At 51.6% G+C, this 17575-nt stretch overlaps 1 protein-coding gene and 1 non-coding gene across 18 annotated transcripts in view; both read left to right on the forward strand.

The window, feature by feature from the left end:
- PUM1 (pumilio RNA binding family member 1) overlaps positions 1-6182 on the forward strand; it is a 128130-nt gene extending 121948 nt beyond the window's left edge. For all 17 annotated transcript variants that reach the window (XM_007128473.4, XM_028487001.2, XM_007128475.4 and 14 more), the window contains 2 exons: positions 999-1191; positions 4324-6182. In XM_007128473.4, the coding sequence (XP_007128535.1) occupies positions 999-1191; positions 4324-4455 (325 nt within the window). In that variant the 3' untranslated portion in view covers positions 4456-6182. The remainder of the gene's footprint in view (positions 1-998; positions 1192-4323) is intronic.
- LOC112065358 (small nucleolar RNA SNORD103/SNORD85) lies at positions 2055-2139 on the forward strand. Its single transcript, XR_002891985.1, has one exon. It is a non-coding gene; the product is annotated as a small nucleolar RNA SNORD103/SNORD85 (small nucleolar RNA).
- Positions 6183-17575: the final 11393 nt, after the last annotated feature.

Raw genomic sequence — 17575 nt, forward strand, 5'->3', positions numbered from 1 at the left:
AATTCCCAAGCAGAGGCTAAATGGCCGTCTTTCAGGATTGTCAGAAAAGAGCTTTCTGCATTAGCTAGGTTTGAAAGTTCCTTTTCTGCCTGAGTGTCCTATGACCCAGAGCAGCTCTTCCCCCAGTCATGAACTCTCTGTGAGGCCCACCTACCACAGGCTCTCTCTGCGAAGTATTGGCTCCAGTAATACAGATACAAAGAATAAGTATTGTTCTTGTTCTTTGACATCACACAACTTCCTCATACCCACAGAGCCACAGATGCAGAGTAGTGCTGACTTAACAAAACCAGACATTCACGAGTAGTCAGTCACTCCTGGATGCTGAGTGCCCTTGAGCATGACCGGGTGTAATTTCATCAGCTGCTGCAGTCCCTCTGGATTGTAGAAGAACTCTGATTTAATGTAACCACATTTCTGTTTTTCCTTTCCCAAGATGATATATCTGTGAAGTGTTTAGAAATGCGGACATACCTGGGGGTTCTTCTTGTTCTTCAGAGGCAGCGTGAAGTAGTTGAATGAGGGCTGTGGTTCCTACTTGTATCTTCCTTCACCAAATAAGTCTGTAGACCAAGTCTGTAGGGCCAGGTTCTGTGCTTGGCACTAGGGATCTAGATGTAAGTGAGACTTGTTCCTGGCCTCATTAAGCTCACAGAGGTGAGCAAAGAATTGATAGATTCTGATACCAGTTGAAATTACGCTCATTAACTAATTCAGCTGTTAACCACTCTTGTGAACCTTCACTTACCTGGGCTTGTTACCCTCACCTGTTAGAGGGTTGGGTCTGGTATCCTCCAAGACCTGGTCTCGGCCCTGGTTCACGTTGGAAGTCACAGATGGCAAAGGTAGAGTCTCATAGAGCCAAACAGATGAGGAATTAATCTTCCAAAAATATTAAGAGCTCTTTTGCTGCTGATCCTGAGGTCAGGGCAGAGGCCAGACAAGCACAGCCTAACAGGGTCCCTCTAAGAGTTGTCCCTGGATTTATCTCATTACAGCAATGTTGTGGAGAAGTGTGTCACGCATGCCTCCCGTACGGAGCGCGCCGTGCTCATCGACGAGGTGTGCACCATGAACGATGGTCCCCACAGTGCCTTATACACCATGATGAAGGATCAGTACGCCAACTATGTGGTCCAGAAGATGATTGATGTGGCAGAGCCAGCCCAGAGGAAGATCGTCATGCATAAGGTAGGCCAGCTTGTGCAGATCTCAACCAGAGAGAAAGTGCAGGGCCCTTGGTTCTTCTCATTTCTGAAATGCAAAGGAGGGTGGGCATCTTGCTTCTTTTTGCAGAGTTTGTCACTGGATTGTGTCTCATGCTGTGCTTCTTTTTCCTTTTATCTGGAATGGCCATCATCCCTGTGTTTGCGGGCCCTCTATCAGTAACTCACTGGTGTGAGTGTTGTGAGGGAGTCCCCTCCCCGATCTTAAGCCCATGTTTCTACCCCTTGGCTCCTAGGAGACCAGCTTCTCAGTTCAGCAAATCAACCTGCCTGTCTTATTTCCTTTCCTCCCTCTTCCCTTTCATCATTCATTCCACCACTGTTTACTGAATGAGTGCGCCTGCCCAGGGCAGGCGCCTGGCCTGGAGCGTTGACCTGGTGCCCACTGTGTGCCACACGTCACCACAGAGATGGCCGAGACTGAGCCCTGCCCACGGAGCACGCGTGGGGAAGGGTGACGGGAAGCAGTGGTGAGACGTGAGAGCACGTGCCCGAGGCTTTGAGGGGAGGCTTTGCAGGAGGAGAAGTGTGGGCTACAGAGGAGTTAGGGAAAAAGGGACAGAAATCTGAACTGTTGGGTGCTGTGAGTGGGAGCTGGCACAGAAAGCACGTGAAGAGGCCGATGGCCTCAGAGCAGTCATGGAGCAGGTCCGACGGGCCCCACACCGACCACGGGGCCCGGGAAGCCTGACCAGTCCACAGGCAGGTGTGCCGCACTGTGTCTGCGCTGGGCAGTGCCGTGGGCCTTCAGGTGCTGCTGATCTGAACCCTCCGCCTTTGGGCTGTGAACTCACTCAGCCCTTCTCGATGGAGGGGATGGCCGTGGGGTCTGGCAATGATGAGCCACTTGCCCTCTCTGAGAACAAAGTTCAGTAATGAGAATCTTTGTTATGGACTCAAGTTCTGAGCCAGACGAGGCACCCACCACTTCCAGTTCAAAAGAAAACACAACAGAACACTGCGCTGGTGTCAGCAAAGGCAGTTGAAGGCTGGGGAGTCCAAAGTCCTTAAGCCGTGAGACCCAGATAGGCATGTCGGGACGCTGGTGAAGGCAGAGGGAATGTTGGAGACACACGGCAGGTTGGGAGTTCATTCATTCATTCAACAACTAGTTAACAAGCACGCATGCTCTACAGCAAGCGCTCCTTTACCAGGGCACTGTTGGTAGACACAGCAGTGTCGTAGATGGTTACACCGATGCTGGGGAAGTGCTGGGGAGAGCTGTGGGAGAATGTGGAGGGTGCCTCTTCTAATGTGGGGTGCAGAGAAGGCTCCCCAAGAGAGTGACATTGGAATAAAGCCCTGAACCTTTTCCAGGCAGAGGGCACCTAGAGCTTGAAGGTTTGGAAGCAGGAGACAAGACAGTGTATTTGAAGAAGTACAGCAAGTCCAGTGGGACAGGACTGTAGTGCCAGAATCACATTTATGTTTCAAATAATGGTCCTGGCTGATGAGTAACTTGGAGGAGGGGAGGCAGCGGGAGATGAGGCAGTGAGGACTGGACGGGGGACTATTAGAATAGTTCAGCATTTCCTTTAAATCAGGTGAAAAATGGAGTTCAACAATGTCGTACACACACATGGGTTGTTAGTTTTTTGTCTGGAAGAGGACAGGTGTAAAGGTTAAGTGGTCTCACCAGTGAGCCAGTGAGCCAGTCCTGGGGAGAGACAGGTGAATGAATTGAATTTCACTTAGTTTCTAAAAGAAGAGCTACCAAAAGCAAGGGGTGTTTGGAGCCTCCAGGTCTAGTGACCAAAACATCAGCTGTGTATAGAGTCCAGACTGCAACCCAAATGAAAGTGTGGCATCCTTTCTATAGATGAGTTTAGGAAGGTTAGGCAAATGGTCTGGGTCACACAGCTCAGAATTCGAGCCAAGGACTGTGAATGGTTTTCCAGACAGGCTCCTAGGTGAGAATATAATAGCTGACACAGGTCTGTGTCCTGTGTGGGGTGCAGAAATAGTTTCTAGAGCCACTTGATCCTTTCTTGCTTTGAGGGCACAACGAAACAGACAAAATAGTCTGCCTAGAGCCCTCAGGCTTGAGAGCATCCATCTTCCCTGGTACACTGTCCTGTGTTTTGAGTATAAGCACGAGCTGCGATGGGGAAGCAGGTTAATGTTGTGGGTCTTCACCGTCTGTGTGGACGGTTGGTGGTTATGCAAATGATTGTGAACAACACAGTGTGTTACGTGCTGTAGCTGAGGTATGTAGAAGGCTCCATGAACTCAAAGAAGAGGAAAGGGGGTTCCAGAGAGGAAGCGCCTCCTGAGATGTCTGGGATGCACAGGACTTGCGGACGTGGGTCTGCCCAGAGAACAGAAGAGATGCTCGTAGGGCTGATCCGAGCGTGCTTGGAGAGGGTGAAGGGTGAGACTGGAGCAGAGCCATGAGAGACAGTGGGGAGAAGAAGAATTTCTGGAGAAAAAAAAAAGAATTTCTGGTGGAGCCAGACAGTGGGGTTCCCATACCTCTGCTGTCCCTTATTAGCCATTTGACTTTAGATGAGTGACTTACCCACTGTGCCTCCATTTTTCGTCAGTGAAATGGGGATAATCACACCTCTCTTATGAAGCTTCAAAATGAACTGCGCTTGGCTTATGTTAGTCATTTTTATTGTCATCATTAGTAGCTTTTTGTGATTCTCTCTGAACTGGAGAGCAGGGTCAGGTGGTGAGCACAGGATTCATGGTGCCCAGAAAGAAACCCCCGCTGCTCAGGAGAGCTGAGGTGCCTGGCGAGGGACCAGAGGGGCCAAAAGCCTCCTTGAGGGCGACGTAGTGCAGGCGGTGGTGGACGGTGTGATTGTCAGTCTTGGGATGCACTTTCTCCACATACTGTTCCGGAAGTGGTCTGTGGCCGTCTGACCTCCAGAGCTCTCACGTCCTGCCTCAGCGCTTAGGCTAGGAGCTGCTCCCCTCATCTGTTCGGTCAGTGCAGCCTGAGAATTCAGGGGCTCGGGTTGAGCCAGTGAAAGGTGTTGCTTGTGAGGCGTGTGTGCTGGCGGGCGCCCTGTGGTGCCTGGGAGCAGGTTACCCAGGAGCCCGCCTGAACCTGCCTCAGGCCAGAGTGACACGGACTCTGCTTTCTCCCCAGATCCGGCCCCACATCGCGACTCTTCGCAAGTACACTTATGGCAAGCACATTCTGGCCAAGCTGGAGAAATACTACATGAAGAATGGCGTTGACTTAGGGCCCATCTGTGGCCCCCCTAATGGTATTATCTGAGGCAGTGTCTCCCCCGTCCCCTTGTTCCCACTGACCTCACTGGCCCACTGGTGAATCCACCCAGCAACCAGAAATATTCTAGTGTAGAATCTGAAATGGGTAAATGGTTGCTCCAGGATTACCCTCTCCTCCCAAAAAAGGAATCAAATCCACAAGTGGAAAAGCCTTTGTAAATTTGTTTAATTTTATTACGCATAACATGTACTAATTATTTTTTTTAATTGACTAATTGCCCTGTTGTTTTACTGGTGTATAGGATACTTGTACATAGGTAACCAATGTACATGGGAGGCCACATATTTTGTTCAACGTTGTATCTATATTCCACATGTGGAAACTTTCAGGGTGGTTGGTTTAACAAAAAAGTTTAAAAAAAAAAAAAAAAGAGAAAAGGTTTTTAACTCATTTGCCTCGCTGGCAAGTTTTGCAAATAGCTCTTCCCCAACTCCTCATTTTAGTAAAAAAGAAAAACAAACAAAAAAACCTGAGACGTTTGAATTTTAGTTAAATGACCCCAAACTGGCATTTAACAATGTTTATAAAAATATATATATATATAAATATAAAATGAAAATCATTTCAGAGTTGCTAAAGCTTCAGTTTATGACATTAAGTTTATGAAACTTCTAAAAATTGCCTTTTTTGGAGACTACTATGCTGAAGAAAATAGTGTAGTCTGTTCTGTGAGGAGGAGACGCGAGCACCCAGAATGTCTTTCAAGGCCAGGCGGGTATAATTGTTTACTGCCTACTGGATTTTTTTCTGTTAACGTTGAAAGGCAAAATCTGATTACTTAGCATGAGAAAAAAAAAATCCAACTCTGCTTTTGGTCTTGCTTCTATAAATATATAGTGTATACTTGGTGTAGACTTTGCATATATACAAATTTGTAGTATTTTCTTGTTTTGATGTCTAATCTGTATCTATAATGTACCCTAGTAGTCGAACATACTTTTGATTGTACAATTGTACATTTGTATACCTGTAATGTAAATGTGGAGAAGTTTGAATCAACATAAACACGTTTTTTGGTAAGAAAAGAAAATTAGCCAGCCCTGTGCATTCAGTGTATATTCACACCTTTTATGGTCGTAGCATATAGTGTTGTATATTGTAAATTGTAATTTCAACCAGAAGTAAATTTTTTTTTCTTTTGAAGGAATAAATGTTCTTTATACAGCCTAGTTAACTTTTAAAAAGAAAAAATAGCTTGGTTTTATTTGTCACCTAGTCAGATAGTAGCAAGATCCTTTCTAAATGTTATTCAAGATGATTCAGTTCATACTAGTGGTTTTGTTTTTTTTTTTAATCCTAAAAAAGTAATGTTTTGCTTATTTTGTGACAGTCAAAAGGACGTGCAAAGTTCAGCCCCGCCCTAACTTTCCTTACAATCAGAGCCCCTCTCACCTTGTAAAGTGTGAATTGCCCTTCCTTTTTGTACAGAAGATGAACTGTATTTTGCATTTTGTCTACTTGTAAGTGAATGTAACATACTGTCAATTTTCCTTGTTTGAATATAGAATTGTAACACTACACGGTGTACATTTCCAGAGCCTTGTGTATATTTCCAATGAACTTTTTTGCAAGCACACTTGTAACCATATGTGTATAATTAACAAACCTGTGTATGCTTATGCCTGGGCAACTATTTTTTGTAACTCTTGTGTAGATTGTCTCTAAACAATGTGTGATCTTTATTTTGAAAAATACAGAACTTTGGAATCTGAGTTTGTGCTTTATTACTATTTTTTTCCAATATAGTGCCCCAGGACAGACAGCCCTTTCCTTGTTTGTCCCTCTTTGTTTCTGCTTGTTTTGTTTTGTGTTTTGTTTCAAAATCAAAGACATAACCACATTAATCAGGATGTCCAACAGCTATTGAAAAATAAGAATATTCGCCTTCCTGGGCCCAGAGTCTGTACACACATCATGGGGTGCATTCTCAAAAAGCCTGAGCCCCACGATCTGCCTGGTTCTCTGCGGTGCTCTTCATTCACTCCCTCTGGCCTCTGCACCATTTGTGGGCCCAGGGTCTAGATTAGAATTCAACAGATTACAAATGTCTCCTGGCCAAGTGTTGGCTCCGAATTTTCTGAGGCAGGGCGGTAGGTAAGGCATCTGTCCAGGCCTCCCCGCCCTGAGGCCCCCTTTCCTCTCCTCTGTCTGGGCTGCTCCTGTCCACACCCTGCCCTTCCGGGCCCACACACCAGGGCGGCCCAGGCTGGCCCATTATCCTAGGTTGCTCATCTTAGCATCACATAAGGGACCTCTTCCAGCTTTGAGTTCAGGAGGCTCTAGCTCACTGAGGTACCTGTCACCTGTGCCTTAAGATGCCTGCCTTAAGATGCCTGCCTTAAGATGCCTGCATCACCTTCCCTTCTTTACCACCTTTGCTTCAGAAGAAGCTTTGGCAAAAAGCCACCACTGAAACTTAGACCAATGTTGGCGCTGAAAGTGGAGCGTCAGGGTGCGTGCAGAAGGGACTTTGCTTGGTCCCCTCCCAAGGGTGAGGGACGGTCACTAGCAGGCCCCGTGGGTCCCGGGAAGAAAGGGACAGAAAGGTAGCTGAGCTAATGGAGGTTTCAAGTCCAGGACCTGATTTTGCCTTAGTGACTGTAATCGGCTCATTCCCCAACCTTCTTCCCAGGCCGTAGCTGTCGTGGGCCTGCCAGAGACAGCATGCTGGAGGTGGCTCTGGAATCAGACCAGGGTTCAAATATGGCTCCCACTAATTGTGTGGGCTGGTGTTACTTCACCCAATGTTTAACTGAATCCCTTGCTGGAAATTGATGGAAGGCGATATCGCGTATGTGAAGCGGTTCTCACATCACGTCGTGGAAAGTTATAGCCATTAGTTGGTTACGGTTTTACTGGACCCTTGCGGAGGCCACGTACAAATTAGGCAAAGCAGGAGGCTTGGATTTCTTTCCCTTCCACGGGCCTACTGTCTTTGTGTCCTTGAGATGGTGATTTTGCCTGTCTGAGCCTCAGTTTCCTCTTCCATAAGATTGGAGTAATAACCTCACGGAGCTGAAGTAAGATGGAATTGTTAATAAACGTGTCCGGTGCCTGGCACTTGTGGGAGACACTCGTGCAGGTTTGCTTCTTTTCCACCTGGGCTATTTATACTTGGACTTTGTAATTTGGGTTTTTTTTTCTCTCTCCCTTTATTCTTAGCATTTAGTGTAATGTTTTGTGTTTGTGTTTTTAGTGGTAACAAAGCAAGGTGCTAGTTTAGATATGTGATACCTCCCGCGCTTTACTTCCATCCTGTGTCTTTGAGGCCTGGGGAGGCTTTGCAGTCAGACAAATACAGGGTTTAATCCCAACTGCCTTTTATTATCTCTCTGAGGCCCAGTTTTCTTCTCTGTGAAATGTGGGAAAAATAGTACTTTATGTCCAAGGTTGGTTGTGAGGATGAGGCTTAGCAGAATGCCTGGCATTGGCACAATAAATGAATGGTATTTATTGGTTTCTTACCTTTAAAATCACTCATCCAGTGGCTGTGCACAGGTTTTGGGGGGACAAAACAATGCTTGTCCATCATGTACGGGAGTTTACGTAAAGTTGTTTGTCACGAACCATCTCTGTGCCAGGCAAGAGATGGTTTTTACATGTTCTCTAAGTCCTCACAACAGTCCTGCAAGAAATGCGGTGGTCCTCATCGTGTAGATATGGAGACGGGTTCTGGGTTCGGATGCAAGTCTTTGGGTCAGACCAATGCTCGGCCTGAGGCTTTTTCCCTTGGTGCCTCATGGGAGGGATTGGGGCTGGGGTGGACCCCTCCCTCTGCAGGATTGGCTTTCAGGGAGCAGAGGCTGAACCTTCTCATTTTACCCACTGCTGACGAGTCTGCCCGAGGATGTGAGGTCCTGGGCTGCTGCCACGTAGACACCCGCATTCTTGATCTCTTCCAGAGACCCTCCAGCACGGATTCCTCACACTCTGTATAATAATCCTTTGCCTAGTCACGGGGCTTTACAGTTTACGGAGCACATTCTTATTTGTGATGACTTTGATCCTCTTGAAAGCCTTAGGGAGTAAGGTAAGGTAGATGTTATCAGCCCATTCAGATGAGGTGTTTGGGACCCAAGACACACCATGAGTTAATAACCAAGTAAGGATTTTATCTGAAGTTTCCTGACTCCACGTTCAGTGCTCTATCCGTGCCGTCTTGCTCTTGCCACCTTCCGTCAGCTCCAGGGATAGCTGGTCTCTCTAGTTGGGTTTCCAGAGAAGTGTGAGGCCCTGGATAGTTAGGCATTTTGTGGGGAGGAAAACTGTGACTTCGTGTAGTTGCCAGCTTTAGCCACACGAGGGTGCTGCTGCCTAAAGAAAGCATTACAGAGGCGTAAGGGCTCAAGGCTCCAAGGTCAGGGCTTGGGATGTTTTCCCCCTGGCTTGAGGGCCTCCGGAGTGAAGAGTCCCATCTCATCCGAAGACCTCAGGTCTGGCATCTGCTCTAAGACTAAGCTTCCCCAGTTCCTTCCCTCCCTCTGGCTTGGGATGGCAGGGTATGGTCGCGGATCTGGCTCACAGGCCCTAGCTTTGCCTTTGCCTCACTGTGTAACTAACCCCTGGCAAATCAGTTTCCCCAACTGTCACCTGGCATGGTAGCCCAGCCCTGCCACCCTCACAGGGCTGGTATGAGGTCAGATGGTTGGGGCTGAGGAGGGTGGCCCCATGCCTCTGTTAACGTGACCCGAGGCCCTGGTGTCTCTTTGGGGGCTACATCTCTGGCTTATGAATCAAGCTTTCAAACAATGAAAATGTCCAAATCTTTTTATGACCCAGAGCAGCCTAGCTTCAAATGCCAGCTTTACCAGCCCTCTGTGACCTTTGTGAGTCATTTAACCTCTTATTATGGTATAATAATAGTCCTATTTCATAGGGCATACTGGAAGCATTTGGCACATAGCAGGGCACATGGCAAGTCATACATAAAAGTTGTTACTATTATTATTATTATTGCCTCCAATTTTTCCCTGCTATGTTTGGGGCCCTTGGAATTTTCACTAAGGGTGACTATTTATCCTCCAGACTCGGACAATTTTAAGCATGAAAGTCATTGCACCGAATTATTACCTCATGTGGAGACAGCCTCCCGGGTGGCCTGGCTTCCTGATGTTCTTACCCTTGTGTATTCTGCGTGGAATAGGGCTGCCTGGAAGCAACAAGACATTATGAAAAGGGTGGGGTATGACTTCTGAGGCTGGGCCACACAGGACACTGCAGCTCCAGCTTGCTCCTCTGGGACACTTTGTAGGACACTCTGTGGCAAGGCCCGTGATGAGGACTTGAGGGCCCCTGCTGTTGACTGGGGTTAACTCGCCAGTCACACTTGCCATCTTGCAAGCAGAGCCTGGAGCCCCCTTCAGGCCTTCGATGACTGTAAGCCTGGCTGACATCCTGACTGCAGGCTCATGAGAGACCCCAGACCAGAACCACCCCTCTCAGCTGCCCCTGAACTCCTGACCCACAGAAACCGGGTGAAATAGTCAATGTTTATTGCTGTTTTAAGCTGCTGTGTTGGGGGTCATTTGTTACATAGCAATAGATAACTAATACACAGCACAAGAACTGGTGTAGCCCAGGATGGTTCTGGGCATGTCAGAAGGCCCATTTCTCATTTCTCCAGTGAGGCACATGCTGCCCTGCTCTGTCCTGGCCTTGGAGAGCCTGTTTCTGCCCCTGGCTACCCCATCCCCACCAGCTGCCCCTCACCAGGATTCCGGGAAACTTCCTGGTGCTCCTCAGAGCCCAGGGTGGAGACATGTCTTTGGGTGGGGCTGCACCAGGGACTCTCAGGAAGCCACAGCTGTCCTGTGTCAGAGCTGCCTCAGCCTCTGTCTCTCAGGCCCAGTGGAGAGGTCCCCAGCCCACACCCCTTAGGCCTGGAGTGGACCAAGCTGAGAATGACTGAAAAATAGTGGATAATTGAGTTGTGACTATGGGTCTTGCCCTGAGCTGGGTGCTGCCCTGTGTTACGTTGTTCACCTGCCTCAAACTCTGGGAGGGGAGAGCAGTTACTTTAACGTCCACAGAAAGAAAAGTGGCCCCAGGTCACTGACCAGGAAGTGGCAGAGTCAGAATTTGACCCCAGAGTCCCCCAGGCCTCTCCTCAGAGCCCAGGGGCCAGAGTCCCCCCTACTCTTGCCCTCTGCCATGCCCCTTCCCAGGGCCCCTTGCAGGAAGCTGGGAATTAAGTTTGGTGTCCCCAGATCCGATCCATTTGCAGATGAGAAGACTGAGGCCCAGGGCAAGGGGAGTGACCTGCTCAGGGCCACACAGAGGGTGAGGGACGAAGCAGGGACCTGTCTGTGCCACGTGAATGCAGTTACAGTTGCCCCCTCAGTATCCATGGGAGATGGGTTCCAGGACCCCTGTGGATACCAAAATCCACCGATGCTCAAGTCCCTCATATAAAATGACATAAGATCTGCATATAACCTACGCACATCCTCCCGTATACTTTATTTATTTATTTATTTTTCTCCCGTATACTTTAAATCATCTCTAAATTCCTTATAATACCTAATGCAATGTAAACACTATGTAAATAGTTGCCGGCGTGTGGCAAATTCATGTTTTGCTTTCTGGAACTTTTTGGAATTTTTTTCCAAATATTTTCCATCCGAGGTTGGTTGAATCCACGGATGTAGAACCCGAGGATGCGGAGGGCCAACTGTCCTTGCTCCTTGCCCACCTCCTGCCCTGGGATGGCAATTCCCTTAGCACCTGGATCTGTGACTGGCCCACATCAGGGGCTCCGGAACATGAGGGTGAGCTTTGCTAGTCTCTGTGAGTCTCAAAGATAAAAGCCCCACAAGACACATGAAATATCTCAGTGACAGTCGTACTCACTCAGATTCCATGGTGTTGGGGCAGGAGGGTCTCCCACCCCCCTCAATCCTTCTCACTCTCCCCTCGCCCCCCTTCCCCAATTCCAGGTCACTCTCCTCCACTGGCTTTTTTGGTTGTCACCCAGCTGGGCTGCTCTAGCCCCAGGATGAGGTGAGAAAGAAAATATATTTTTAGAGAGGCTTTTTTTTCTTCCAGGAAAATGACTTCAAATGTGCAACTTATTCCCAGGAACGGGGGTGTGTGAGTGAAATGGCTTCTGGAATGGCAGTGCCCTTGTCACCTCCTGCTGTCTCCTCTTCCTCAGCGTCTCTGCTGACCCTTCCCCTCTCTCCTTCCTCTCCCCCATCCAAGGGAAGAGGGCAGGTGTGTGAACACAGCTCCTGGGCCTGGGCTCTCCCCACCCCCCACAACCCGACAGCCACTTCCGAGCCCTGTGACCTTGGACTGGCTAAAGGGGACCACAAGGAGTCAGGGTCTTGGATTTGAATGAGGTCTTTGTTGTGGGATGGGTCCTACCTCAAGAGTCTTTGCAAACAACAGGGCAAATCAGTCAAGGAGAGCGGGGTGGGTAGAGCAAACCCTAGGGCAGGTAGCAAAGCAGCCTAGGTTCTGCCACAGACTGACTGTGTGACCTGGGGTCAGTCACTTCTACTTTTCAGGCCTCAGTTTTCTTACTTGTGAGATGGGCAGATGAAGGGGTGGAGTGAGGAGAGCAGCTCAAGGCCCTACATACTGTCATTCTAGGTTACAGTGAGCAAACCTGCAGAATCTTCTCAGCCTCATCCACACACAGGACTTCTGAAGCGTCCAGCTCGAGCTCAAGACTTCAGAAGCCCTCCTCCCTCCTGGGTGGGCGGAGCCTCAGTGCGACCACTTCAGAGCGCCCACTCTCCAAGGCCGGACCGCCACGGCTCAGTGGAGGCGTCACCACCACCACGAAGCCTTCCTATATTCCCTCCACGACACCCAAAGCCTCAGAGTGAGGTTAACCCCTCCCTGCCCAGTCTCCCTGCTGGCTCTGCTAGACTGTGGATGGCATCTGGCGGGGCTGTGGGCTTCTGTTCACAATTAATGTAAAATTAATGAAGCTTAAGCTTCAGGGCCTCTCACTGGCACAACCCCCTTCCAAAGCCTTGTTCCTAATTTTGTATTTGTGATCCCCTCAAGTTGTATAAGCTTCAGGCCCCACAGAATCGGACCTACCCCTGTTTTCATCCCTGCCCAGCCTGAGGGCAGAGCCCACCTCTCTCTTGGAACAGTTGCTGTTTCGGCAATTCCTCCTCCACGTCCCGCCGCCACCCTGCCCTGGCTGGCCTGGCACCTGGGCCAGACTGACCCAGAGACAGGGTTTCTGCATCCACCTGCCCCTCCTGCATGGGCAGCCCTGCTCTGTGGCCCCCGGCGCACTCATCTCGAACAAAATCGGACTTCCTTCCCCATCCCCACACCTGCCTCAAGGGGCCTCCCGGGAACCCTTTGGGTCCTTAGTTTGCAAACCCCCAGCTCACAGACCTAGCAGAGGCCTGGGTTCAAATCCTGACCCCGTGCCTGGCAGCTGTGTGCCAGGGGGGCATCACCCACCCTTCACCTTGAAGGGACTTGCCCAGAACACGGGGGTGAGGGCGCTCAGGAAAGGCTCGAGGCATGGCCCTTTGAGACCCTCACACAGGCAGGTCCCTTGGCGGGCAGGGGGCCCCCCACAGATGGAGGCCAGGCCTTCCCACTCTTGCCCAGGCCCTGTGGACTCTCTCAGCAGCCGCTCAGATTATCCCGTGATACTTGCTGGGGCGGCAGACAGACAGCCAGAGTCTCCCCAAGTGCCCTCTGTGGGCCCTAGATCAGAGCCTTCTTGCCAGAGTCCTGCTTTGGTTCCTGATTTTGGGGTCAATAATGTCAGGACTGATTTCATTCAGACTTTTGTCTGAAGCAAACCCGGGTTCTGGCCTCCACCTTGAGTCCTGGGCAAGGCTGGAAGTTACGATAGGAGAAGGTGGGTGCAGAGGGGGCAGGGGGGAGGTGGGGGCAGCCCAGGAGAGGCAAAGACTGGTTTTCCCAGGCTTGTGATTGTCTTGAGCTGGAGGATCAGTTAGGATCGCAAAGTCCCCTGTGGCCACAGGGGAGGGCACAGCAGTGGTCTGTCAGCACTCTCACTTCCTGGCTGTGTAACCCGGGGCCAGTCACCCAGCCCTTCAGGGCCCCAGTTTCCTCAGTTGTAAAATGGGGAACCGGTAAGGAGCGAACGCATGCATCGTGCTCCCTGTGTGCCAGGCTCCGCTGGAAGGGCTCCTCTTGGCTGCAAAGCTGGGAGGCAAGTGTGTTTGTTGTACACGGATCGCTCGGCTGTGGGGAGGAGTGAGGGACAGCGTTCCTGGCAGGTGCCCTGAACAGTACCTGGCGAAGAGCAAGCCCTCAGGAGGTCCTGGCTCTCATTATTACATGGCAATGTGAGTTCCAAAGAGCCAGTCTGTTTAGCCAAACCTCCGGGGGCAGGAGGCGTCAGGCAACCACTACTGAGCACCTACTGTGTGCCAGGCCCAGAAATGCAACTCCAAATAAGGCAGCTCGGGCCTGGAGCTCAAGAGATGCCGGCTGAGGCCTCCACTTCCCTTTTGCTGCCTTGTTGGAGCCAGGAGCCCTGGCCAAGGGCAGAGAAAGGTCTCATTGGGGAGGGTGGTGAGGCCTGGCTGTTAGGCATGCCTGTGGGGGGTTATCTGGTTTCCAGGCTCATCTGAGTGCGTCCACCAATTGGTTGTGTCCGTGTGACAGTGTGAATCCCCTCACTGACTCTTTGACTCACTCATCAAGTACTCCCCAACAGACCTCTGTCCCTGGCATTACAGTGTAACCATTAAGACCCTGGGTCAAGAGCTTAGCTCTCACTCACCAGCTGTGTGACCTTGGACACATCTCCTAACTTCTCTGTGTCTCGACTCATCATCTAAAGCGGGGATAATGTCAGTGTGCACTTTGTAAAGCCACGCCTGGCATATAGTCAACTCTGTTTGGGTTCCACGATTATTGTCTGTTGGGGATACTGAGGTGCTCCCACTTCAGTGGGCGGTGGTGACAGACGGTAGAGACTGAAAGCGGCGGAGGGCAAGGATGGGCACTGGCCGGGGCAGGACCAGCCCTGCCCAAGGAAGTCAGGCAGGCTCTCCCGAGGGGCCAAGTGGGCCGTGGGAGTTGAGCTTGGAGGGGGGCAGCAGCAGGTGCCTGTGCGGACGGGGAGGGCAGGTGAGGGAGACCCTGAGATGCTGGGACACGGCTCCAATGCACAGGTAGGCGTGGGGGGAGGGGAACTACATGGAGCATCGGGTGCTGGAATGCGGTGAATGTGTGCAGCTGTGAACCCCGAGATTAGCAGAGCGGGGGTGGGGGGGGATGGAGGGGTTCGGGGGTGGGGGTGGTGAGGAGTAGGATGAGACCGTGGGGGCCCAGACCTGGCTCAGTTCGGGCTGTGACCGGTATCTCTGAGCAGCAGTTGGCGTTCCTGGCCTGCCCAGCCCAAAGATCTTCCCCCTCCCCCGCCTCAGGACATCAGGGAAGAGCGCTGCTGCTGCCAGAAGTCTTTTTTTTTTTTTAATAAATTTATTTATTTAATTAATTTATTTTTGGCTGCATCGGGTCATCGTTACGGCACGCGGGCTGTCTCTAGTTGCGGCGAGCGGGGACCACTCTTCATTGTGGTGCGCGGGCTTCTCATTGCGGTGGCTTCTCTTGTCGCAGAGCACGGCGTCTAGGCGCGCGGGCTTCAGTAGTTGTGGCACGCGGGCTCAGCAGTTGTGGCTCGCGGTCTCTAGAGTACAGGCTCAGTAGTTGTGGCACACGGGCTTAATTGCTCTGCAGCATATGGGACCCTCCTGGACTAGGGCTCAAACCCGTGTCCCCCGCATTGGCAGGCAGATTCTTAACCACTGCGCCACCAGGAAAGTCCCCAGAAGTCTGAGAACTGGCAGGAACCTCTGAAGGTGGGCCATACTCACGGCCCATCCTGTGCATGGAGACTGTTCTAATGGCCTTCCTGATCGCTAGTTTTTGGAGCCTTGTATACCTGCCAAGACAGAGTACTCACTACCTCTCAGAGTAGCCACTGCCATCTGTGGCCAGGTCCAACTGTTCCAAAGTCCTTCCTTGAACAGAGCTGACATCTGGCATCTCATACCCACTACCCTCTTCCTGTTGGCCCCAACTCTCCCCTTTGGGGGCTCCTCAGAACCAGCCTGTTCCCTGGGCCTGTAGCAGCCCCTCTGGGAGGTGACTGTCCCTACATCTGGCCCCTTACTTTATAAACATCATCCCAGCCACCTTTATTGAACCCCCAGTACAAAGTCAGGAAGGGCTCATTTAATCTTCACAACCTGGCACCTGGCCCTCGGCCAGTGTTGTGTGTGGCACACACAGGCACTCACTTTACCTTTGGATGATAAATGAATGAACGAATGAATGAACCCCATGTGGTCATTATTCCCATATTACAGTTGGGAAACTGAGGCTCAGAGAGGTAATGTCACTCATCTAGAGTCGCCCAGCTCACAACTGGCAGAATTGAGATCTGAACCCAGGTATCTGCCCAACCCAGAGCCAGAACTCTTCAACTCCAAGCTGTGCTGCCTCAACTGGAACCAGCTCCCCACCTACTGGGTCCCATCAGCCCCTCTCCATCCATCTTCCCAAGGTGCCCAAGGGTCAGAATTCCTCAAGGTTTGGTACTGGGATTCCCAGAGGCTGGGACCTCAGAATTCCTAGGGATTTTTGAATCTCAGAGAGTTGGAAAGTTTCCCTCCCTTCCTCTCCAAATCTCTGCCTAAGGGCAGCTGGCCTGGCCTTACATACCCTTTAGGGATGGGGCTCTCACTCCCTTTCAGGGAACACCTAATGCAGCTCTGCTTAATGAGCTGATCTTTGACCTCTGGACCTCCTCTCAAGACCCCTGCAGGACCAGTCCAGGTTCCTCCGACACCCCCAAATCATGGCTGGTGCCCGAGTCTGTTCCTCCGGCCCACCCGGCACTCACCCCTACTGGCTCCATGAATCCTGGTTTCAGTTCCCTTTTCCTTGGGGGAATTGTTCCAGTTTCTGCTCAATGATTTCCCATCTCCTGACGGCAGGCCCTGCACTGGGTGTGGGGACATGGGGCCTGAGGGCAAAGACTTTCTGCCTGCCAGTGCCGGCAAATAATCTCCCCTCTCTGGGCCTCGGTTTCCCATCTAGGAAGTGGAGCTTTCGACAGCATCTCCTTCATGGGGTCACTGAGAGGGTGAGATGAGATAACCCCTGTAAAGCACTTGGCATGGGTCAGGGCTCAATAAATATTTACCCCCTTCTTCCCCCAAAACAGGTGGGTGGGGGTGACTGGGAGGTGAGTGGGAAACACGTTCATTAATTCAACAAATTTGTATTGAGCCACTGCTACGCACCAGGCCCTGGGCTAGTGCTGGGGACACAGCAGTGAACAAGACGACACAAACCGCTGCCCTCCTGGGGCTCATGTGCTAGTGGTGGGAGACCCCAGTGGGTAAGTGAAGTGCATCGTATGTCAGGTGGGGATAAAGGCAACAGAGAAACGCACAATGACCACGTTCGGGAAAAGGAATGTGGGGCAGGGGTACGGGGGTCTGCATCCTACAGTGAGGAATCTGAGTCTCAGAGAGCTGGGGACACCTGCCTGAGGTCACACAGCTGGTGGGACAGCAGCACGAGGCCAGGCCCGCCCACCCCAGTGACGGGCCCAAAGGGGGCCACGCCTGCTCTGGGTTCTGGCTGCTCACCCGTGGAGACATCAAAGCCCAGTGGACTCGGATGACCTCAGTCCCCCTCTGTGGACCGACTTGAGGGCGGGGGTGATGGGTCCTGGGAGAGCCAGTGAACCGAGTCGTTAGCGGGGAGGGTATTAATGGTCACGCAGATGAGACCCATCTACCCAGACCCTCCGACAAGCCGGGTTGTACCCCGCATCCCCACGCGGGGTCCTTCCCCTCCAAGCCCTGCGACGGCCCAGGGAGGCGCGCTCTGAGGGACCCCGTCCCCAGAGCGAGCCTCCGCGAGGCCGGCCACCCGTCTCGGGTCGCACGTTCCCCCGCCTCATCTCGTGGCGGGAGGGCGAGCGCGTGTGGGGCGCGGGGGGACCCGGGCGGCCCCGGGCGGCGGGGGGAGCTCAACGTCCAGCTCCGCCCCTCCCCGCCCCGCCTCCCGCGCTGGGGGCGGCCTGGCGGCGGCGCACGCTTCCTGCAGGCGCGGCGGCCGTGGGCGCGGAGCT

Source organism: Physeter macrocephalus, chromosome 3, assembly GCF_002837175.3.
Source record: "Physeter macrocephalus isolate SW-GA chromosome 3, ASM283717v5, whole genome shotgun sequence".
Lineage (NCBI taxonomy): Eukaryota > Metazoa > Chordata > Mammalia > Artiodactyla > Physeteridae > Physeter > Physeter macrocephalus.